This window comes from Thamnophis sirtalis, unplaced genomic scaffold (genome assembly GCF_051295495.1).
Source record: "Thamnophis sirtalis isolate CommonGarterSnake01/CBP01778 unplaced genomic scaffold, rThaSir2_p1.2 scaffold_9, whole genome shotgun sequence".
NCBI lineage: Eukaryota > Metazoa > Chordata > Lepidosauria > Squamata > Natricidae > Thamnophis > Thamnophis sirtalis.
The window spans coordinates 58,800,448-58,826,493 of record NW_028261389.1 but is presented as its reverse complement, the minus strand read 5'-3'; the positions used below and the strand labels follow the sequence as shown (position 1 = coordinate 58,826,493).

General features: G+C 37.2%; 1 protein-coding gene across 1 annotated transcript in view; it reads right to left on the bottom strand.

The window, feature by feature from the left end:
- CPED1 (cadherin like and PC-esterase domain containing 1) overlaps nucleotides 1-26,046 on the bottom strand; it is a 105,783-nt gene that overhangs the window by 5,859 nt on the left and 73,878 nt on the right. Inside the window, exons 17-21 of the mRNA XM_087723653.1 lie at nucleotides 24,766-24,934; nucleotides 9,122-9,239; nucleotides 8,270-8,406; nucleotides 2,834-3,054; nucleotides 1,551-1,652 (exon numbers count right to left, since the gene is read on the bottom strand). Coding sequence (XP_087579779.1) covers nucleotides 1,551-1,652; nucleotides 2,834-3,054; nucleotides 8,270-8,406; nucleotides 9,122-9,239; nucleotides 24,766-24,934 — 747 coding nt within the window. The remainder of the gene's footprint in view (nucleotides 1-1,550; nucleotides 1,653-2,833; nucleotides 3,055-8,269; nucleotides 8,407-9,121; nucleotides 9,240-24,765; nucleotides 24,935-26,046) is intronic.

Here is a 26,046-nt window from a genome sequence, read left to right as displayed (position 1 = left end):
TGCACTTAATTCTGCATAACTAAAAAAATTGGATAAGTCCACATGACAAAGATTTGATGTATTAGTCCAGACAAGAACTACGTTAAAAACTACTTTGTAGCAATGGCAGCAGAAATGGTCATACATGTAACTTAGCTAGGGAACTGCAATTGGAAATGCAATTTCTACCAATTTTGCTCCACCTAACATTAAAGAATAGAGAGTGAGTTCAGCTCTCAGGTATATACCATTCCATTTTTCTTCATATGAGACCTACAACTCAAGCACAGGCTTTAAAAAGTTCTGCCACAGTTGTTCACAAAAACAGCTCCACATGGTGTGTTAACCATTAAGCAGACTAAGCACATGCTTAGGGCACCAGGCCCAAAAGAGGCACCACAAAGTTGAGAAAGAAAAAAAAACCAATGAAGATTTGTAGAGTATGTACAAAGGAGGGGCACCAAGATTTGTCAGTGCTTAGGGCACCACTGAGCCTGAATCTGCAACTGCAGCTCCATCAAGTTAGAAGATCCTGGTCTCAAGAAGGAGATCTATTTGCTGGCTTCTGTGTGCCTATTTCTAGTGATCAGGAACTGCGAAAGCCCAGTATATGCCCAAGATGGACCATATGGTCCATCAAGATTGTTGTTTTTCAGCAAACTATATGACACTGTGTATTTGGATGCCCAGTTGCATTTGTGTATGCTATTTAAAAAAAACCTATGCACATTTTGATGGACATTCAGTTTTATCCAATTATCTGGTCCAATAAGTGAAATTTATGTAAGTGGTTTTGGATTCAGATACAAGGAAAGATATCTTCCTTGCCTTGTCTCTTTCCCCACTCTTTAAGGAGACATTTTTGTGGAGCTGGATTTTACATTTTATATTTAAAATATAGGTCATGGGAATGATGAAACTGTGCTTCCCGAGTCTCTGACTTCTTTAAGTAAGGTGTCTGGAGTTGCCAAGATGCCTGCAGATACTTTTCAAGTCATTTGCCTTGACTGTTTTAGATTTTTAATTTAAACAAGTAAATGCTCCAAGCAAGGCAGAAATGTTTAATATCATCTTTATTTCCAAGAATACAGACCTAAACAGATCTGTAAATAGTTTTCTATAAACTCACATGTCAATTAAAAAATAAAATAAAATACAACAATCAAGAATAGTAGGGAATGGTATAGCAAGTAGCATTCTAGAAACCAGTAGTTTCCAAGTGGCTATGCAGCAGCTTGCAGCTATTTTGTGAATAAGCAAGCCTACTCCCATCAGCCATTTGGGAAGAATAGCTCAAATTCTCAAATGTGCCCATCAGGTCACAAAAAGTTGGAGATTCATTCTTTAGATATTGTTAAATAACTTCCAGCTTCTGTCATTATTAGCCATATTGGCTGGGGTCCTAGGGAATTGCAATTCAGCAATATCTGGATTCTGCAGATGATTGGGTAGAAAAACGCCCAATCACTAAACATACTAAAAATCATACTGGAAATAGCCACTAGGAATATTTCTTTTTTATTAGTATAATGTCAAAGAAAAAAAAAACACCCTACAATATTAACACTTACCGCTTTAGTACTTTTTGAATAATATGCAAATGACTGAAATTAAGCCATTGGACTCCACCAATAACTAGTATGGTTTGGCCTGTATTCTTTAATGGCTGTGATCTGAAATAATAGTAATAATAATAACAATAACAACAATAACCACAAACTTTGCTTCACCATTTGAACAGATGGAAGCATTTATATTTGAGCAACATTGCAATACACTTCAGCTAAGACCATTCTTAACCACACATACTGAAGTCATTTTCCATTACAGACTATCATTCCGCATATTTTAAACATAAACATTCATTACTTGTTCTTATTTTTCATTGAATAAATTATTATGTATACAAAGGCAGCACATGCCTGATGCAAGGAAGTCACTCTAGCAAAGATGTTCAAAGATATTTAAAATTCCACTGGTATTTTAGGACTTTGCATTCCAACCTCTGAACCATTTTCTCTTTTATTGCATGCTAACATTCCCAGGAACAGAAAATACTTTTGATGAACGGCTTTGAAATGTAAAGGAGAAAAGAAAGTGTCCTTTGAACAGAGTTGGGAAACCTGTTGCTGTATTAGAGTTCTCAGTTTCCCTTTCCAGGGATCGTAGTCTAGGTCTGTTAGGTATCTTAGTATATGAATACCTGGAGGGCTGCAAGTTCTCCACACCTGCTCTGTACAGTTAAATATGAGATCAACTGAGTCCAGTTATTCCCTTTCTATTGTAATAGTTTCTCCAAAATTGTAACTGCTAGAATTTTCCCTCTGATTAAGTGGTAAAAGCAGTGGAGAATCTTAGAATGTGCTTAGAATAACAGAGTTGGAAGGGACCTTGAAGGTCTTCTAGTCCAACCCCCTGCTTAGGCAGGAAACCCTACACCACTTCAGACAAATGGTTGTCCAATCTCTTCTTTAAAATTTCCAGTGTTGGAGCATTTGCAACTTCTGGAGGCAAGTCCTTCCACTGATTAATTGTTCTCACTGTCAGGAAATTTATCCAGGGCCTCATCCCTGGTCCACCAAATTGGCCACTTCTTGTCTCATTTTGCCCAACAGAAGGGCTAGTTCTGTGTGGAAAAATGACCCAGTCTGTTAAGTGTCAGCCTTTGTTGCATCCTGTCAACATGTTGGAGGGGGAGGGGGGGCAAGGCAAGGAAGGGAAGACAAGGTTAAAAAGGAGGACATTTCTATCTTGAGGTACTGTAAATATCTCCCAAAGGCAGGAACTGAACACTCAAATCAAGCACCTGAATGCCAGGAAAAAGAAACTAATCTTGCCAACTGTTCTATCATACCTGGATAGCAGCTGCTCTAGAGCTTCTTCAAATGTAGGTCTTTGACTGACACTGATCCAGAATTGGGGATAATATGAATAACTAATGAAAGTGCTCCCATTGTTCACATTGTGATAAAACTTCATGCCATGTGCCTTTTGCCATTCTTGAAGGGTCTCATTCACTCTCTCTATCAGGTAATACATCATCCCTCTGTTAGTGGAATCACCAATAAAAAGAACCTTTAAAGGTAAAAACCAAAAACCATTTAATAACAAAAGTTGATAGATCAGTGGAACTCAGAGCTTAAGTCTGCAGTTTTGGTTTAAATCTGCTTGGTGGACTAGCAATAAATAAATTACAGCAACTTGTATGATGGAGGGTCATAAATGCATATGTAGTCCTCACTTACTGACTGTCTCATTTAGCAACCATTTTAAATTCTGACAGTGTAAAAAATAGCTTTGAGACCAATCCTTGCATGTATGATTGTCACAGCAACCGGTAGTCATGCAATCATCATTCAGGCCCTTCACAACTGATGAGCATTTATGACTGTTGCAGAATCTTGCAGTCAGACGATTGCCATTTGTGTACTTCACAACTGTCTTGCAACAAGCAGAATTAATAGATAACATGGAAGTAAAATCGTAAGTCATGGTCACGTGATGTTTCACTTAAGGACTGTGGCACTAAACAACTGAAGGGGAAGTGAGGTTGTAAGCCCATTGTGGTCATGTGGTTTTCCACTTAGTAGTTGCAGCATTAGCAATTGTGTGGCTGGTCCCAATTGGTCCAAATGGTTGCTAAGCAAGGACAACGTGTATTTTCAATATGAAAGGTTGTTTTTCAGATACGTATTTATTAGTATTAATTTTTACAGAGATGTTCTATACTTAGGAAAATGTGAAGTGGATTCTACAGTCACTGCATCTATTATGGATGGATATACATATTTGGATTCTATGACTTCAAACACAAATCTCTTCCAGTCAGATATCAAGCAGTTCTAAGCTCTCTCAGCTTTCTTTTACTTTCCAGCATCAAGCCTGGGCGGATATGAATAATTCTTCAGAAGAAGTCAGTGACTGAGAATAAGATAACTCTACTCTACATGTAAATTTTAAATTATACCCTAATAGCTGGATGTAGGCTACCACCAACTCCTCTTTGGTTCTTTGAATCTCTTTTAGAATGAGCCAAATTCATAAGGATATTGACCTGAAGTAGGAGTGAAATGGGGTTTTAAAAAGAAAAAAAAAGAGGCTCCAATGCTATTTTGCCCAGCACTTTAAAAATCTGAGGCTGCTTTAAAATCATTTCTGCAAGTCAATATTTTAGATCCCAATTTACACATAAAAAACTCAGTCTGAGAAGTAGCACATTGCACATGTGAAATATTGAAGATTCCAATGAAAACTCTTAACACAGAGCCCTCATTGACATCTAAGATAGCTTTCTTGAATTTGGCCAATTTCAAAATTAAGCAGAATAATGGTATTGCTTATATGTGTCATCTAGTGTGTATAAAGGGAAAGTGGGTTTTTTTAAAAATATAAAGACCAAACCAGGAAAAACACACACATTCTGTCAGACTATGTGAAAGTACTGTAAATGTAAATAAAGGATACAATTAAAATAACATTCATTTCTTAGTTATATAAATTGCTGAGTTCATTTGATTATACTATTAATCTATAAAGGGCTTTTTAAAGAGTGAAACTGAATAAATATGTATTCCATCATCTTTAACATATACCAGTACCTCATGAGTATTCTTTTTACCTTTTCAATTTCTTTTTCTAAAAAGTTCCTTTGGGCAATCAAAATACTACATAGCCGCAAAACTCCATGTTAAATTAATTAACAAGAAATTGATAAAAAGTTTTATTACATGGGGAAAACAAACCACTTTTTTGTTTGGCTTTCATTTTTTTAATGTACTTTTACTCATTTCATTTTTCAAATGCTACGGTATAAGATCATGTATACTGTATTATCATGTAATATACATTTCATATCCTTTTTTTGTACTTGTAAAACTTCAAATAATTTTTAAAATATATTGTATTATATATAAAATGAATAAATCCTTTTCAAATATACATTTCCTACATTCTTTGTATATAACCTATTAGCTTTACTAACACATTAATCTCCCAAAGCTCTGTTACAGGATGCTTAGGGATTTATAACCCATTTTTCTTGTCTCGGACAATCTGTGTGTACTTCTCTACCCTACCCTGTGGTTCTAAATTAGCACTGATAGAAATAACTTGAGTGCTGAACTGAAAAGGGATATCAGAATAAAGCCAATGACAAGCCATGGCCATTAGTGAAACACAAAGCCTAGAATGCCCTACCAATCCAATGCTCAACATATTTGTTGATCCTTATAGAACTTGCATTTCTTGGTCAGCTGTGTCTCCAGGACCACATCATAAGCTTCATGGGAAAGAGTAGGATTTGAGCATCACCTGTTCTTATCAACATTATATTCCAACTTTCTCTGCCACCTTGTCAGGGTATCTGCTGCTCCAGAAGAAAGAACCTCCTTCAACCTGCTATTCTCTGGATGTATCAGACTACAAATCTACCCTAATGGTTATGCTCTGGATATAATGGGAGTAGTGGTTCAACACAAATGAAAAGTACCAGATTGAGAAAGGAACCAATGAATTCATTTGTTCTGTTATATTTTTAGAGATTATTTACTTCAGTAATAGGGCATTTCTTTGGGTAGTTTAATAGATGGGGCAGTTCTGTGGGGAAATTTCTGAGAAGTTTAAGAATGTCATTGCTTCCATTTCCCTATGGAAGAGAAGTTTTTTTTAAAATTGACACAAGTGTAAAATGTCTGACTTTTGACATCTGCAGAAGCTGAAGATTTAACCAAATGACCAAAAATGTATTTGCCTCTTATACTGTATATTTACATGGGATGTCACAGTTGAAAATACAAAAAGTGCAGAGTTTGTATCATAGCATTGTGTTTCATCATTCCTTCCCTCACCAACAATTCATCTTGTGGACAAACTTTTATTTTAATATCACAATAGACTCTTAGTTCCATTTTTAGTGATAGCAATATTGTATTCTCTGCATTAAATGCAGCAAGGAGCATCTGCAAAATATTGGAACAAAAATATAATTTTAGACCTTATTCCCATTTATTCTCTGGGGCAATTACTGGTTATAAATTAAAGATACATCTATGTTTATACACACAACTTAGATTATTTAAAAGAAAAATTGGGTTGCTTAAATTATTTTAAAAAGCAATATATATCAAATTTCACTTTCAAATTTATTAGTATTGCAAATTTTGGGGAGATGATTCTAAATCTATAGTATGTTTTTCTAAACCTATAAGGACTATTGCTAAGACAGATTTTCATTGTTGTAAGACTTATAATTAAAGGTTAAAATATTCATATTAACAAATCAAAAAAAATTCAAGATTGAAATATTTGATGTTTTTCATGTTCATAAAATAAGACTAACTGAAGAAAAAAAATCATCTTGTATTTTTAAAGAATCCAGAAATATATTAAAAGGCTGTCATCATCATTCAGTCAAAACTGTGACATGGGGAAATTAACTTGTGGCTTATGAGTTATTCCACAATTTCCCCTTTTGGGTTTCATGCTCAAATATATCACAAAATATTTTCTTCAATTTCAGTCGTACATTATTCTAGATTTACTATGCTTTGTAGACAATAATGGTATCCTTTTTTCTTCACTACCGGTCAGTAGTGGGAACATGCGCAGAAGGTCCATGATGACATCTGGGTAGGTGGGCGGAGCCTTGTGCCACTACCAGTTTGCCCGAACCGGTGTGAATTGGCAGAATACCATCTATGTTTGTAGATATGAATAAATTCCTCAATTATATATAAAATATACCACTGTATGAAAAAGTATATATTTATTCAGTATGGCAAGGAGCAAAAATATATTACTCTTCAAAGTTGGAAGGACAGCACAACTCTAGTATTATCATTGTAGATTGTTCATACTTGTTTGCTTTCTGTTTATGGCTCTCAATGTGATGGAAAGACAAAACAGTATTATTCTGTGTGGTCAAAATGTAATGATATGTTTAAAAATTGAGCTGACTTTTTTCTCCTACATGGGATGTTTTTGTCATTTTTTTCTGTTTGTTTCTGTGTTTATTGCCTTATTTATAAATTTATTTTGTTTAATAAAAGAATTAAAATATCTTTTTTAAAGAAAGCTAAATAAGAATCAACAGGCAAACCTGCCATAAATAAGGGCTTTAAAAAAGAACAGAATAGAACTTGTTTAAAAATAGATTAGACCTTTCTAGAACAATTATTTTACAAGGTGAATTATGGCAGGAATAAGGTTAGATAGATAGTTCAAGTTTCGGATAGTATAACTGAATTTCCAAAGCTAGAGAAAACATGAATGGACACACTTGGAATTGAAGAATTGCGTGCTAAATAAGTCAGGAATAGAAAAGGAATGATAGATATTTGCTTGTCAACCTTGAAGATGATTCTGTTTGAGTGCATCAGCAGGAAAGATAAGACTCAACCTTTCTTTTTACTTTATTGGTGCCAAATACTTTATGGTTCATCAATTGCAGAACATTTTTCTTGGTGCCCTTATATAAAACAGCATTTCTCAATCTCAGCAACTTTAAAATGTGTGGACTTCAACTTCCAGAATACTGTGTGGGCAATACAGAAAGTTGAACTCTATATATCTTAGAGTTGCTGAGGTAGAGAAACACTAATATAAGGCAAATTAAGTGCCATGATGCCCAACAGATGTTTTAGACTTTAATTCCTAAATTCTGGGAATCTGGGAGCTAACTGTACAGTCCAAAAAAATAAAATGCATGTGTGTTAAAGAAGTTCATGCAACATATATATATAGTTGAACGTTTTAGATATTCATTAGTCATGCAGCTTATATTGGGGTTATTTTTAAGTGTTTATTCTTAACGGTGTAATGCACTGCAATAGCTGCAATGTAACATTTACTTCCGAATACTTGTATTAGCAGACAGCTGTACCTGTGCCACACATGTCAGCCAGATGTTAGACAGTCAAACCATGCTTATTAAGGAGACACTGCTTTTCCAAGCAGTCTTAGAATCTTCAAGGTAAGAAACGCCTGAGGCCTGCACGAGAACATGAAGGAAGTTTGGTAAGTTTGGTCAGCAGGAGCAAAGCCATGCATTACACGCCAGCAGAAAAAAAAAAAATTCATGAAAAACAAATTAAAGTCTAACACTAACATATAGCATTTCATTAATTGAAACAAACTTAGGGTATTGTTTGGACTACAATAAAAATTACAATGGAAGAATGATTAATATATTAATAATACAATATTCAGCTTTCTAAAAACACCACAGATTAAATGAAGAGATAAATTGGGGTTTTTTTCGTACAGATTTTCCTCTACCAACCTTGTGACTTACCTTTTTTCTTTCTACACACTTCTGGAGTTCTGGTTTATTCAGAACAGGATATTGACAATTTCTTGGCTGCCATGTTATCTGCCTCCAATCACAGGTTCTATTATCAGAACAACTAAGGCAAGGAACAATCCACTGTCCTGGAAAGTAGATGATAACCATGGAATTTTTTGACCAGAAATAAATTAGGCAGACATTGATGCCTAGAAATCAAAATACTTTTACTTTCTCTTGACCCAAAAATGAACCCAAATGGAGGAGACTCGGGGCAACATAACAAATCTTTGCTTGACATAGAAATGGTACTTATTTAAATTTACATCTTTCCTTTCCTCCAAAGACCTCCAAAATGGACTAAAAAATCATTGGATACAATGACAGTCCTTGGGAAACTGTATAGATGTAACTATACTTTCAGATCTAAATTTCTCCAGTCCTTGTCTAGAACTCTAACCGCAATGCATCACTTAGCCAAGTGACAATATCAACTCTGTCTCCATGAACTGACATACAGCATTTTGGAATTTTAATTGAAAGTTATCTACAGTTTTGTGACTTTTCTTTTTTTAATTGATGCTGCAATAGACAGATGCCATTATTTCCAAAATACATAGTTTGTGCTCTGCTACTGAGTTAAAATTCATTTTTTGAAGACAAATGCATTATTTTAACCATTATTAATTATTCACAATTTAAAGCAGAAGATGATTTAACAAATTAGTTTGGGTCTATTGGGTTTTTTTGACTAAACCTTGAGCTTTTTCTTAATTTTCAAGGGGTAGGACGCAAGAAAGCAACATTCTTGAAAGAAGGTGAGAATATTTTTGAATATGCAAAAATATATTAAAAACATGCCTTTTACATCCCCCATTTCACATGTCTTCAACTGTGGCTGTGAAATGATTGACAGGTATTCAGCAGAGAGAGGCTGCAAACCACAGGATTCCTCTGGATGAATGACTGAGCCACAATCCTGAATTAAAATGTCAAAATACAACTGATCAATATACAGAATATGTTCTATCACATGTGAACTATAATGGGCAATAACATAACTGAAAAGAACAGTTAAGAGCAGGGAGAAAGAAGACATATGTTTATCCATTCCTCAGAATGTTCTGTCTCCAGATTGCCAAATATTTCATACCCTAATTCAGAAGCAGAATACATGTTTTGCAAGTAGAAGATAATGAGGCTGAATGTCCAGCATTTTTGTGGGAGACTTGGAAGGAACCTTCTCTGAAAAAGAAAAAAAACTTCCAGGGTTTGTTTTGTTTTTTGGTTTAAATCACTCAATCAGTATAAAAGCTCCAACACCTACAGTATTTGGTTAACGATGGTAGGCAAACAAAAGCATGAGTGTAAATATCATAGGCAATGATAATTTAATCACACAATATTTATTACTTGCTGTAGTTCCTGAGAAGAAGGCGGGGTGCCAATGTAATCCAATAAATGAGTAGATAAAGAAACCAACATTATTTATTTATAGGCACTGAGCAGTGGTTGACCACAAAGCCTTCCATTGCAGGCCTTAATAGAGGCTACCAACTGAAGTTTCCAAGCGTATGATATTTTAAAAGTATTATTCTTTGCACTGTGCAGTTGTGACTGTTTAACACTATTTCATTCAATTAGGAAAGAATACATTTACCATCTGCAACTAATTGTGTTTCGGAGAAGATCTGCATATGTCATGAAGTCATTTCATCGCTCTTGTTTAGTCAGTTTATATCTTTTTTTCATACATAACCAAGCTGTGATGATCGAATGCACTATGAAAAGTATACTAATAAAATTAGTGAGAATGAGCTCATAAAAGTGAAATAAGTATCTCATTGCAAAGAAATACAAATTCTGAACATGTGGATTAGCTCCACTAGAAGAAAGCCATTAATGCAAGAGAACAAATGAAAAGCAAATGCAACCATAATTGGCAGGGAGATACTTAATCCTTTCTTCCTGTACTAGATTGCCCAGGGAGTTTTCCCAAATGATATTTGTCTGCATCCCAGCCCCATAGTCAAAAGTCAATTTCTTCCAATATTTCCACCACCACCAACAACAAAACACAACACCAACCTCTGATCAAATGCATGTGAGAAGCGCTTTCAATTCTACTTTTGTTTGGCTTCTTTTTGAATAGGTGGAAATGTTAGACCTGTGAGACAGTCCCGACAAGAAGCAAAACCTGTCTTTATCGTAAGCTTATATAATAAGAGAATCTTGCAAGACTGAGGGGAAAAAAACATTCCCCTCTTTCCAGAAAAATAGGAAAGGCCCCTTCTGAAACATTTCCCATGTCACACAGACACACCCCTGCAAAATTCAGTTGAAACCCAAACTTAACTTCTTTGCTCCTAGATTAAGAAAATAAATTAAATTAAATGATCTTTTAAAAAATTGATTTAGAGAATTGAAAGGTATGGTGATTAGAATGTGTCAGTTTATATCTTTTGCTGTTTTTTTTAAATGAGTTTCCTATGATTAAGATACTCCCAATTTTCTAGTGCATATCCTTGACTACTCATAATCATACTGATTTTGATAATTACACGCCCTTACAGATATGTCAGAAACACTCCCAAAATTCCTAGTTAATCACTAAATTGACTGGAAATAATGGAAATTCCAGTCCAATTATTCCAGTCTGTTAGGATAAAAAGGAATATAATTTAACGATATAACTAAAAATTCTTCTATTCTAAAACAAAAAGTCTACAACTCCTATATTGCAAATCAAGTTTGGAGACAACACAAATGCAGTCTCAGATATATCAACAGACTTGGATTGCTCTCAATGCTGCAGGCCCCATTAGCTTTTGTGGTCATGTGAAGGTAGAAATTACATATAGAATACAGAAACCGCAGGGCGAATTTAATGAAAAGACTCATTAGTCAACAACGGTAGACATCATCCTTTGTTCATTTTGGTAGTCTGCTTTACTTCAAGCAGATGCAAATCAGAGTTTTTGAGCTTTTTCATGTGATTAATATCATAAGAGTGAAGTCTTATATGACCATGTATAAAAAACTAATATGAAAACAATATTAAGTCATCTATTTCATTGTCTTATTTGGGAAATTAGAAGTCATAAATCAAACAAATATATCAATAGTTTTTGGTGAAGAGATAACTCAGAACTGCACATCAGGAGATTTTTATAGTTATCTATTCTTTAAAAGAAAATATGTAAATATACTTTTTTATTCCATGTTGATTATATGACACCAGTGGTGGTATTCATCAGGTTCTGACCGGTTCTAGAGAACTGGTAGCAGAAATTTTGAGTAGTTCGGAGAACCAGTAAATACCACCTCTGACTGGCCCCGCCCCCATTTATTCTCTGCCTCCTGAGTTCCAGCTGATTGGGAGGAAATTGAGATTTTGTACTAACCTTCCCCTGGAGTGGGGTGGGAAAGGCGATTTTACAGTATCCTTCCCCTGCCACACCAAAGGTGGGTTCCTACCAGTTCGCGCCTATTCGGTAGAACTGGTTCGTCAAATCTACCGAACCGGTTAGAAGAAGTTCCACCAGTGGACCTGGAAAGCAGGCCACACCTACAGAAGAGGTTCCAAAATTTTTTGAAACCCACCACTGGTCCTTGGATATGATTATTCTACACTATCATGCTCATATTTATAAAACTCAGTGCCTCTGTGAAAGGTAAGGATGACTACTGCGTTTGTGGTGCAATCAGAACATTGCATGTGTTGAAGTTGTTTTAACGCAAACCAAAGATGCCTTTTAAAAAACAAGTTTACATCATATTCTTATGCATGCCAGTGCTGTGTGTGAGGTAATTTAAGGTGGTTCTGACAAGTGTCGTCGGCATCTTCATATCCGGTCACATGGGTGGCAAGCCACTCCCATCTGGTCATATGGGCAGCAAGCCACTCCCACAAAGGAGGCCACACCCACAGAGTAGGTTCGAACAATTTTTGAAACCCACCACTGTGCCACACCCACCAAGCCATGCCATGCAATGCAATGCCACGCCCACCAAGCTAAGCCCACAGAACTGATAGTAAAAATAAATAAATCCCACCATTGTATGATACCTTTATTTTTAAAACATATTTGCAACTGAGGGTCACAGGGACAAAGCACCAAAGCTATCATATTAAATATCTTTGATGTACAATTTATGCATTCATTTGCAGTCACAAATATGATCACACACTTTCTTTCATACACTATTAATTGAATAGGCATGGATCATGGGAAATACACTGCTGTTGTTATTAACAGCAAAATTAATAGGACTGTATTTTAGATATCTACAATAAAAATTTATATCCAACATAAAATGTCAAAATTTACAGTCATAAAATTAGTGGTTTAACAGAATTAGAATGTCATAATAAATCTAAATATGAGAGAGGGGGTGGAGAGAAAGAGAGAGAAGTATTAGTTATAATTAGACTGATGTATTACAAACTGTCTAGAGTCACTGAAAGCTGGGTAGTGTAAAAATGTAATAAATAAAAGTAAACAACCCTATTGCTTTATATTATGTAAATAAGGATGACAAACCTGAGTTTAGCATTTGCTGAGTTTAGTATGCTGTTTTTCCTGTTTCATCCCACAGCTATACCCTTGCTTCATCCATAAACGATACATTCTTCAACTATAATGCACCCACAACTGGCCAAAAATCAGGAGTTTGGTAACACCTTTTTGAAATAATACATTTTATTCAAATTTATGCTGTGGTGAACTTCAGCTGACTTCATCAGATGTTTCTTCAGGTTAAATACTACATGTTAATAAATTTTCTTGGTTGGGAAAGATGCTTTGAGACTCCAGATTTTCTGCCCTCCCAGATACTTCCCTCCTAGTTTCCACAAATTATGATTTTCTCAATTTCCAATTTAATAATGTGCATAATATTCTTTGCACAAGGGATTGGCCCAGAGATTGTATTCAGCAGGTTCTGACCAGTTCTGGAGAACCAGTAGCAGAAATTTTGAGTAGTTTGGGGAACCGGTAAATACCACCTCTGATTAGCCCTGCCCCATCTATTCTCTGCCTCCTAAGTCCCATCTGATCATGAGGAAATGGAGATTTTACAGTATCCTTCCCCTGCCAGGCCTGCCAGGCCACACCCACCAAGCCAAGCCATGTCCACCAAGCCATGCCCACAGAACCGGAAGTAAAAAAATTGAATCCCACCACTGGATTGGCCTCAGCCAATAGATAGCCAGTGTATCGCCTACAGACAGCAACCATTGTAATTTCTTAATAATTTTTTTTGTTGCTTCAAGAGTTCTGACTGCAAAGAAATAAAGGTATGTAAGTTCTCAGATCAGCTGAACAATCTAAAAAAGTAATTCCTGAAGTCCTGCCCATTATTCTGCATGTCTTTCTGATCCTTTTAATCTATTCTCCCATGCTTTGCATTGATTGTTGTGCTCACATTAATGGCTATAACTATTCACTTCACAGTCACTTAAATCCTAGTGCTCTCTGATGTTTAGCCAAAGGTGCAACTTGATCCAGAGACTTATTGGAGTTCCTTGCACAACACATCCAGGGAATTCTGTATTGCCAGACATCAGTGCTAATAGAACAGCTGAAAATTGCAAACTTTTTTTACATCCCATTCCTTAGGATTTACCTATCACTCCATCATTTCCTTCTCTGCCACAGAGTCTGTTTTGAATGGAAATGATCTTTCTTTGCTTTTCGGTTGTGTCATGATTTATTCTCTATTTTTCAATTTTTTTTACTTTTAAAATAATAAAAATAAACCGTGACCCGTCAAAAGCGCGGACGACAAAAGCGCGATCAACAAAATCGCGCCTTTGACGTCATCACAGCGCGACGAAAAAGATCGAAAAATTCAAATAAAAATTAATAAAAATTAAATTAAAGCAAGCCGATTCACATAAAGGTAAGGGTTAGGTTTAGGGTTAGGGTTAGGGTTAGGTTAAGGGTTAGGGTTAGCTTTAGAGCATTAGCGTTAGCGTTAGGGTTAGGTTAAGGGTTAGCGTTAGGTTTTTCGTTACTTTAACGGTTAGGTTTAGGGTTAGGTTTAGGGTTAGGTTAAGAGTTAGGTTTAGGGTTAGGTTTAGGGTTAGGTTTGGGGGGCTTAGGGTAAGGTTTTCGCTTTATTTTTACATTTTTCGAACTTTTTCGTCGCGCTGTGATGACGTCACAGCGCGCTTTTGTCGAGCGCGATTTTGTCCTACGCGCTTTTGTGGTGGAACCAAAATGGTACATCATAGGACAGCCATTTTGAGCCAAATGGATAATTTACAAAATGTGTACAAATAACAGGACTCATGACTACCAAGATAATGAAATAAAGGAAAGTTATGGCTGTTTCAGTGCTGTTGGCTATTGCTGTGCTGCCTCAAGGTGGTATTCAGCAGGTTCTGACCAGTTCTGGAGAACCAGTAGCGGAAATTTTGAGTAGTTCGTGGAACCGGGTGGGGAATTGATTGATTTATATTCCTTAGCAGTCATCTGATGGTTAGCACTTCGAAGGTTAGTCATTACCTCTGTGAGAGTCATTGTGTCTGCTTGAGGGTTTATCTGTATCGTAAGGGTCACTTCAATCAGAGTGCAAACGGGTGTGGAACCTTTTCAGGATTGCCAAATGACCTTCTGAGTGATAACAGCCAGACTATAAATGCTTTCCCACCACCACCACCCCACCCACCTGCGCATGCGCACGACTCTCACCCAGCCCCACACATGGGCGTGCGTCTCTCAGCAGAGACCCGAAAATCAGCTGGCCAGCGCGAGGCACTCGTGCATGCGCAGTAGAACTGACCTGCTATGTGTAAAAGCAGAATTGCCATGAAACTTCATAGGTGAAATGGAAAATTAATGCATATATTTAGTTACAAAATGGCCAGGGATATTTATTAATGTGTTTTCCTTCATGGTCATTTTTTTTTTTCATTTTACAGTTTTCTCTTTAAACTCATGCAAATTAATTAAACCTGCTTTTTGAATTGGTTTTTTTGGGGGGTTGGGAAAATACAGCAGGGAATGAAACTATAAAGCAATGGGCAGACGTAACACAAAGCAGCAATATCAACAAAATTCAGTCTGCCTTCTGCAACAATAAAGCTCAAAACCATCATTAAAATTAATTCTCAATCAAGTTGAGTTAGAAAAACAAAAGCTTCATTCACAGGGATTTTTTTTTGATAGATGCAAGCTAAAATTTGACAATGCACTAGTTTTCACATGCAGCAGATATAGGTAAAAATAAGAAACCTACAACAAAGTTATGTAGTATATTGATAACAACTAAGACTAAAATAAGAGCCAGAGGAGACAAAACAGGAGAATGTTGTCCCACTTTTATTCCTATTGAATCGAATGATAAGACATTCCTTGAGATCATGTCTGCAAGTTTGCATGGTTAAGTTCCCAGCTGATTGTGCCTAATACTACTATTTTTACATAACTATTTCATTTAGCCACCCCATTCATGCTGTACGTGTTTATCCTGTTCTTTGGAATAAGTAATCTTTCTTTCAAAGACTGTAAACCATCACAAATCTGCCAATCTCAAAGTTACTGAATGATGAAAAAAATTGTCTAATCATATGTTTGCAGACCACTGCAGCACATGATTTACATTCATAACCATTTTGGCACAAATACACCTTTGTGGCCTCCGGGTTAATATTATGCTAGGCAGAGCTTTTGCAACAAATTGATAAAATTCTATCTTCCAACCTTATTTCCCCCTGCCTCCTGTTTTGAACAATACAGGGAAAAGATGCAAGTATGGCTTTTGGATTTCAATATTATTAGAGCAGCTCTGCAATGAATCAGAAATATCACGAAGAAAGAGGCTGATAGTGGAGAGGTTAACAATATTCTGAGATATTATCCAACTGAGTCTCTAAAGGGATCCATTCTAGGGAGGAATGTGCCCTGGTTTGATCCAATCTGCTTTAAGCTTGATTTTTCTATTACCATTTGTCCAATGCAACAAATGTTGGTAGTTTATAAAAATGCAAGATATATGGTGAAATCTGCCAAATTATATCCAGAAATCGTGGATTTAAAATGTGTAAGATGCCCAAAGGATTTATTTACCTTCTTGTTATTTCTTTTTAAAAAAATGTCAAGCATGGTTATTGTAATGCTAGACTCTTTAAAAGAAATAGATCATGTGATCATGAACATTCATTCCATACACACATATACCACACCCAAGGATAGCAACAGTAAGATTTTGGTCTGGCTAGTATTTATCTAAACATTAATTTGGGTAGTGTAGGATTTAGAGTGAAATTCTTTCAAATCCTTGTGTAAAACAACATATTTAAGAAATGGTGAATCATAATGGTGGAATGCTGTTTGTAGGTAACATTCCAACTTTGGTGGCTTCCACTGTGTGCAAAGCAGGAGGTTGCAGTTATCTCAAATATCTATTCTGTTGATGCAATGAAGAAAGTATAAGTTATACAGGCATCATTGTTGAACTTTTGATGTAGGTGCATTTATTTGCACAAATATGTATGTGTTTCACTGCATATATATTTTAAACACTGAATTCATGGCACAGGGATATAATAGGAAAGGGAAAAAATGGATGAAGGGACTGTAGGACAGAGACTAGCTTTCTCTGTCAGCCCCCTTCATTTCCAATCAGAATCTGGGAGATATCAGGCTTAAGTATTTTATAGTAAAAGTTACTGTAATTACAAAATAGAGTATCCAACAGATGAAATGCTACTCAGAAAAATTGGGAGATGTAATGGTTACCTGGATCCCGTAGCTTGCCTCTCTTTCCCACCCCAAAACATTGCAATCCCCCACTTCTGGTACAGAAAAAAGAGGGGACATAGGTACTATAATATAGATGCTCTCCATTAATAGCAGTTCAAAAATTAACATCCCCCCCCCAAAAAAATCTTATTGATCAGCCAAATTTTACAGTCCTGTAAACATGCAGCAGGGAGGATCAGCTGTCCATAAAAGGGGACCACTAACGAGAAGATCCAATTGCAAGTACCCTGCAAGTGACTCCCTTGGCAAGGGAACTCTCAACAGACCTTGAAAGGATGGGATAATATAGCTTAAAAGCATGAAAATGAGTGATAAATATATTGCAAAGGAAAAATAACTTGTTGGGGCAACTATTAAAAGAAGTGCAATTTATTCACTTCCATGCTGCAATATTTGTTGTGTAATAGTTGATTTATCTAACCTACGTATATCCCACCTCCCGCAACCCCACAAAGGATTAGTAGAAAATTTATAGTTATTGTAAAACAAATTTTACTATGATAATAATTCTCCCCAAATGACAAAACAGGGACGGCCAAAATATTTTCAGTTCTTCTCTGCCTTATAACTATAATATTGGTGAGTTTAGATCAGGGGTGTCAAATTCATGGCGTCACGTTTTTATCATATGACACATCACAACTCCGCCCCTTCGCTAAACCGGGGGTGGGCGTGGCAGCACTTGACACATCTGGTTTGACACCCCTAGTTTAAATTTTGATTTCAAAGCATTCAACTTCACCAGTACCTGCACAAAATAAAACAAGAGTGAATTTCAATCATTTTAATGTTAGTTGGAAGTTATTTAGACAAATCTAATTGGATTTAAACCCTCTCAGAGTAGCTAACCTAGGTTTATCAATGGCTGTTTGCATTACTAGTCATAGCTTAATAAATATGGCAGCACTAGGAGAAGGCTTCCACATACACATAGACGTTGGTTTGACTATTTTGATAATCATAATCTGATTTGTTTGGCCTTGATTATTACATTCTTAAGAACTGAATCATTTTGGTTTGAAAAGTACACTCAGATTTATGTGTGAACAACTTTACACAAGAAGACCCGGTTAGAAAACCAGTTATTAATACAATTTGTGAAGCCAGTCTCTTAATTTTATGATAGTTTCTTACCATCCTTGTTGAATACGATTTCTGTGTTACAAAGTTCATGATATCTTGAGTAATAAATGAAAGCATTATTGTTTTTTGATCCAGCTGGCATGCTAGTACTACCACCATTTTATTTCCATCTCAATTTAAAGCGTTTCCTGCTGTTATGCAGCATTGTGAGCATAAGTTACCTTCAGGTTCAGGTTCATTTCAAATATTCTCTGAACTGAATGAAAAATCTTCAGTAGACCTGCCAGCCCAATGGAAATAAATATTCCACTTCAGAAGATACTTCATTAAATCCCTGTTTATTTCAGTTGAATTGCAAAGGAACACATTTAGGATTTGTTTTTCTTATTATTATTGATAAGAAAAGCCCAAATAAATCATTTGACTGAGTTCAGAATAGTTCATTCCATTTTTCTCTCACACTGAATGTGGTTTATAATGCTGTTCTAATATTATTCATATTATTTAGCACCGAGGAAGGACATGCTTGTCATGACTTTCTGCATTTTTCCAGACAAAGGAATTTGAGGGAGAGGATTGGGTTACTTCTTCCCCATTTGCAGTCCAGATTTAGAGAAAGCTCTACACACATGGAAAACAATCTTGGAGTAATGCTACATACAACCGTTTTTATATTCAGTGCACTTGGTGCTTTTGATTACCGGCTTTTAAATAGTAAAATCTTTTCCTTTCATCATTCCAATGATTTGCTAGTAGGAAGTTTTCTATTATTCTACTGTCATATCTCTCTCCCTCCATCCTCCCCATTTTTCTCTCTTCTCTTATTTCATGACCCTGACCTAATCTCGCTATTGTTCCTATTAGCAAGTTTAAGCAAGCGAACTTCAAACAGCCAAGGAACGGGTTACAAGCTTTAATGGGCACACAAGATAATCATCTAAATTACATTTCTAGGACTGATGGACCAGACAGGCTTAGAGAGTAACATTACTAGTTTTCACTGTTAATCAAAATGCATTGTGTATCTCAGGGAATATCAGCCTTGCCCCTCTGTCTGAAGGGCTGGGCAATACTGATTAACAAAGGCAGCTGCATTAGCTTTCATCTCTCCTGAATTTTACTCAAGAGGCCCAAGTGACATGAAAGGCAAATGTGACCACAGCTCGAACGCTCATCATTGGGATATTATCCACCCTTGGCTTGCAGATGACTCTACTCAGCAAAACAGTTGTTGCCAATTTTCACGATCTGTTAACACTTAGGAACTTCATATGGTGACATATCCTCTTTCACCTTTATTGGGTGTATTGTCAAGGGGGAATTGGAATGAGCGGCTTCACATTGTCTATGGAGTTCAAGAGTGATGGCTTGGGAGAGGCTCAAAAGGTTTCAGTGAATGCATGTTCTAATTAACAGATAGGGCTTCATTTCAGAAGAGAAGAGACAAGCCATGCTGGGCTGGATAAATGAAATCAATACTTGCACGAATGATCAAATATCACTTTTTCTTGCAAAGGCAAGAAAAGACTTTTTAGAAGTCTTACAGAAATACATACAATATTGCACATATAGGCCCAAGTATCTAGACTTATATTTTATGTGAACCTCACCCAACATTTCATCGAAAGTCCAGAGAGATGTCTTCAACTGATATTTTGCAAACAATGGTTTATTTTGAAGTAATCATTTCCCCCACCAAATATCATTTAGGTTTATATCCTGGAAAAGATCATACCTGTCTATGTTTTTTTAATGATGTAAATAGCATAATGTTTGGGCTTAAGTAAAGAGGGGATGATATAGAGAAATTTTATAATTTGATCATTGTCAGGGATCTACTTACCTTCTTCACAGATTATCTCATGCCATTCATTATTGAAAATATGGATCTAACTATTGACCAGATAGGATGATTGATTTAACAATGAAATACATGCAGTGAAATCAATGCTCAAATTACAGAAGAGAAGAGAATGATCTTTTGTAAAATCTGCTTAGATTTTAGAAGGTTCAAGGGGTTTGGGCTAAAATGGAGAAGACATATTTTGGGGAACTTTATTAAATTAAATTACATTAAAGCCTTTACCTTACTATGCTGTCTATGTAGCTATATTTGGTAAGCCATGGTTCACAAGATGAGACCAGTCAAGATTAAATCATTGTTATATCCCAGCTACTATATCCCTGCTATTATATCCCTGCTACTATAGTTTCACTGAGTGCAGAAGCAGAAGTGGATGGGGGCCCGGATCCGCCTCTCATCCCAGAGTGTATGGTACGAATGGCCTGCTGGGGAGAACAGGGGCCGCGGGAGGGGAGGAGGGGTCTACGGGGACGGGGATGGGCCGGAGCATCCCGGTCACATTTGGGAGAGGCAGGTACGACGGGAGTTACAGGGCTAGCCATTACTAGGGAAGGAGGGTTCGCTATGTCACAGCGATCCCTCCTTCCGGCCCTGATAGCTCAACTCAAGGAGCGAGTGTCAAGAGATGTCAGGGCCCTGGTCTCAGGTTGCTGTTGCTAAATGCCAGGTCTGTGATTCATAAAGCCCCCCTCGTCCGGGACTTAATATTAGACAAGGGGGCAGACCTGGCATGTATTACCGAAACCTGGCTGGGCCACGAGGGAGGAGTCCCCCTCTCAGAAATGTGTCCAGAAGGGTTTCAGGTGCTCCATCAACCGCGACACCAGAAAGGGGTGGGGGAGTGGCAGCCATCATCTGAGAGTCATTAGTCCCTCGTGGGATCCCTGCTCTGGAGACTGTCGGGTGTAAGTCCCTTCTGGTGAAGTTGGACCTAGGGGGTCAAGTAGGCTTGTTTTGAACGTACCTACCTCCCAGCTGCGATACAACAGCCCTGCCTGTGCTCCTCGAGTCAGTAGCTGAGCTAGCGGTTGAGTTCCCCAGGCTGATAGCACTGGGGGATTTCAACCTGCCATCTCTCGGCGAACGCTCGGATGGAGCACAGGAGTTCATGGCTTCCATGACAACCATGGACTTGACCCAGGTAATTCAGGGTCTGACTCATACAGCGGGTCACACGCTTGACCTCGTGTTTCTCTCGGGACAGTGGAGACATGATCTGGAATTGAAGGGCACTGAGATCTCACCCTTGTCATGGTCAGATCACTTCCTATTGAGGCTTGACTTTCGGAAACTACTCCCCCACTGCAGGGAGGGGGAACTGATTAGGTGGTTCTGCCCCAGGCGCCTGATGGACCCTTTGGGATTTCAGACGGCGCTTGGAGAGATACCTGACTCCCTTGTCCACAATCCGGCAGAGTCCTTGGTCGCTGCTTGGAATACATGGCGGCTGAGGCTCTGGACCGGATCACGCCTTTGCAGCCTCTCCGCAGCAGTGGATCCAGGAGGACCCCTTGGTTCACCGAGGAACTCCGGGAGATGAAGCGCCAAAAGAGACGCCTAGAGCAACGTTGGAGGGCTAGTAACTCTGAATCCAACTGAACACAAATAAGACCCTTTATTAGGACTTATTTAGTGGCGATACGGGCGGCAAAAAACCTTTACTTTTATCTTTACTGGACAGAGCAGTTGCATTTGAAGTTGCAGTCCTGAAAGTATCTGAAATGTTATAGGGTCTCCTACTTGAACAGGGGGCTGGACTAGACCTCCAAGGTGCCTTCCAGCTGTTCTAATTCTGACTCTATCTAGGTGTTATGCCTGCAGGGCTTTATAACTGATGACAAGGACACTGAACTTAGAAACCTTCTGAGAAATAGCATGGTGTTTTAGCATCCCAGCACTTCTTATATATCAGTGAAGGGAAGGGGGCATTTTGTACCAGTGCAACTTCTGGTAGTCTTCCAAAGCAGCCCCATGCAAAGTGCATTTTAATAATCCAGCCTAGAGGTAATAAGGATGTGAGTGACTGTTGCCATGTATTTTTAGATGGAAAAGTTTCATCCTTCATCTTAGTTCTGTCATATAAACTGTCACCCAAACAGGCTCAGGCTGCCTAGATCAAGGCTTTAACAGACCTGTTTGTAACATGATCAGTACCACTATTTGTGAAATCCTGATGCTTCAATATATAATGGGCTGAGCCAATCATCCTTTTTGCTTTTGTATGGTCTCATTGCACTATCCTTATTTCCAATCTGAGCTCCAAAAAAGAAATTTCTCAATTTCAAAGGCAGAATAGAAAAACAAATTATGATGATGTGGAAGGAGTGAAAATCTTCAATGAATTACTTTTCTTCTTCAAATAATCAATTAAACATTGAACAGAACAGTATAACAGAGTTGGAAGGGACCTTGGAGGTCTTCTAGTCCAAACCCTGCATAGGCAAGAAACCCTACACCTCTTCAGAGAAATGGATATCCAACATCTTCTTAAAGACTTCCAGAGTTGGGGCATTCACAACTTCTGGAGGCAACTTCTGTTCCACTGATTAATTGTTCTGTCAGAAAATTTCTCCTTAGTTCTAAGTTGCTTCTCTCCTTGATTAGTTTCACTCCACTACTCTTATAAAGCTATGTATTTTCTAGAAATGGAATTATGTTGCTGATGATCAACATCTTTAATACATTTTCCTAATGTGTATTTCTCCACTTTATATATAAATTCTATATAGTGACATATGACTTTTCAAGTTGTGGTAAAGTATCTTGGGTTTCAAATTTTATTTGATCTAGGTTCCATTTTGATTGTCTGCTACAGAAAAAAATGGATTTTTTTATTCATTTCATTTTATGAATGAAATTCATTATTGGGTAATTTTATTTGTTACGTATCACATAATTCAGGATAAGTGTTAGTTATTCTAGGGCAATTTGTTGAAAATAATTTCATTTTTCTCATAGTGAAGGGATCTGAATTGACAAGTCTTATTAAATTTGTTAATTCTAGAACTGCTTTTTATGTTATTTAATTGTATAGACATTGAACTTAAGTTATAATTATATCTTTTCTTTCTTATTAGGCTAGAACAGTGATGGCTAACCTTTTCATAGCTGCATGCCGAAAGCACGTGTGACCTCATAATGCAATGCATGTGGGAACCCCCCACCCCCCCATGCCCCACGGATGCACGCACAACCTCCCATGTGTGCCCCACCCACACACATGTAAGTGCACCCCTTGTGCTCCCTGACCCCCTCACATGTGCATGTGCCCCCCCACTCCCCTGCACGAATGCACACACATCTCCCACATGCGCCCCACCCACCACACAAAACCAGCTGGGTGGTGGGAGGCACATGCACATCTGTAGTGGAGCTGACCTGGGGTGACATCTCACGTGCCCACAGAGATGACTCTGCATGCCATCTGTGGCACGCCATCATGGGGCTAGAAGGTGCATTTTAAATACAATCAAACTAATATCAGTCAAACATAAATCCATAACCTCGTTGTTACCAGAAAAATTATTCTTATTTTAGGCTGTAATACAAACAATGGAACTTTCAGCTGCTGAAGATGCCATCATGGCTCAAACCTTTATCCTTGCTCTTAATGATACTATTAGAGAAAAATCGAAATAACAATCGTTTTGTACTTTTAGGAGTTGCACAGCTTTGGAACCGTATACTACTTTTCTGAGTAGCCTTGAACTTAATCCAGGGTTACTCAAACACATGAGAATTATTGGCAGTCTGGAAACTACTCAGTTTTTTTCTTTGTATTGTATCCTTCATCATGATATCAGTTTGCACTGAAACTTGATTAGCTTAACAGGATTAGACATGAAAGAAAAGAGTCCCAGGATTGGACTTTCAACTGAAACCCCACTGTGAGAAAGACCACACCACTGTCTTTGACCTTTTCTCTCTCCAATGCACAAGTCCAGTTGTGCCTAATCAAGTGTCTAAAGAAGATCTCAGGCTGTTTGCTCCTTTGGCTCCTAGAACAGGTGTCTAGTTACTAAAAAGAAAAGAAAAGAAACCATGGAAGTCTCTGATCTCTGGCATAGGCAAATTCAGCCAGCAGTAGAAATGTACTTTAGGACAAAGAAAAAAAAATACTGTCACCATAAAAAGTCGGTCTATGAAGATTTTTTAAAAAGAAAACACAGACTGCTTTTGCAGACTCCTATCTATATATATATTAAAACTGCTGTGCGTGTATGTTCCAGCATAATTCTGGAATGTCTCGAGCAATTTCAACCAAACTTGGTACACAGATGACTTACTTTCTGGAAACAAATACTGTTGGGGTAAGACATCTCTGACACCCCTCGGTGTGTGTGCTCTGTTAAGACATACAGCCTGTTGTGCCTTAAAATGGCTTTTACTGTTCTGCCGTAAAAACACATTTTTGTAATTTGGTAGTGGGTTAAATTAGATGATTAAAACCTATCTGTATTGAGAGTTAAACTATTGGTATACCTAGTTTTGTATTGACTTCCTGGATTTTCACCTGTACTTGTCAGAGTCTATGATGTGAATCAAGGACATTCTAATTGCAAAGCATGTACTCTATTAGGAATCCATGAACCTTTGTAGAAAACGGTCACCTCCACAAGATCTTGCAAGAGTAGAAAATCTGGACTGACTAAAATAACAGAAGCAAGTAAGAACACAATACAAGAGGTATTAAACCCCACAAAACTATTGATTTCCTTCACCATTGATAAGTAAATTACATGGTGCATGGATAAAACATTTGTTTGCTAACTGTATTTAGAAAGTACCTGTACAAAACCACACAGCATGAAATCATCAAATAATGGCAAGCTTGGACGGTCTTCACGGAAAATGATGATTTTGTAGATGCTCACAATCTCATTGACTGATTGAGACTTGTCTGTTACCACAATAATTACTATGTTTATACCTAATCCAAGTGGGTAATGTGCAGAGCTGTTAGAATAGAAGGAAAATGCGGGGGAAGGGGGGATAGAACATTAATAGCAGTAGACTTAATGAAATAAGTAATCTGTACATTTTATCAAACACTAAAATATTCAAAAAGTATTTTTACAGCTGTAAAGGAGGAAATAAATTATTTGTGATGGTACACAGTATTATCTTTCTGTGGTGCTGCTGTTCTAAGATTTCCAAATTGTCTTAATGCATAAATACTATGCCAAGCTCAATGTGTTATCAGTAAAAGCAAGGCATATGAACTGCAGGAAGAGAAACACATATCAGAACCATTCTCGGACTCTTAGATAGTTCTCTTATATTGTTCTGTTATAGAGTTGTGGTATCTACATAGTTCTTTTACTTGCATCTAGTTGAGTAGAAACTTCTAAACACTTGGAATCTGGGCTTAATCAGGTTCTCAATTGTAGACTTCCTTGCTGAGCATGGAGAAACTAAAGAATTTTTTTTAGACAGAGCTAACATGGCTCTGTCCCTCTTAATCATATTCAACTATCTATTCAGACAAAATACAGGTAGTTGTTGACTTACAGCAGTTCACCTAGTGACCATTCAAAATTACATTAGCACTGAAAAAATGACTTATGACCATTTTTCACACTTATGACCATTGCAACATGCCTATTGTCATGTGATCAGAATTCAGATGCTTGACAACTGGTTCATATTTATGATGGTTGCAATGTCCTGGGGTTGTGTGATCACCTTTTGTGACCTTCTGACAGGCAAAGTCAACGGGAAAGGCAGATTCACATAACAACCATGTTACTAACTTAACAACTGCAGTGATTCACTTAACAATGGTGGCAGGAAAGGTCATAAAATGGGGCAAAATTCACTTAGCAAACATTATTCACTTAACAAAATAACAAATGTTTCACTTAACAACATAAATTTTGGGCTGATTGTGGTCATAACTTGAGGGCTACTTGTAGCTGAATAAAATTATGAACCTTCTCCTTCCTTATTGATCCAGTGTACTCATAAAGTTTGAATGTTGTACCACTTTCTTTAACTATGGTAGATAAAAGCTACTTTGCTGGGATTAGGATCAGTTGGACTTCAATTTCCATCAGTTATCTGTCCTA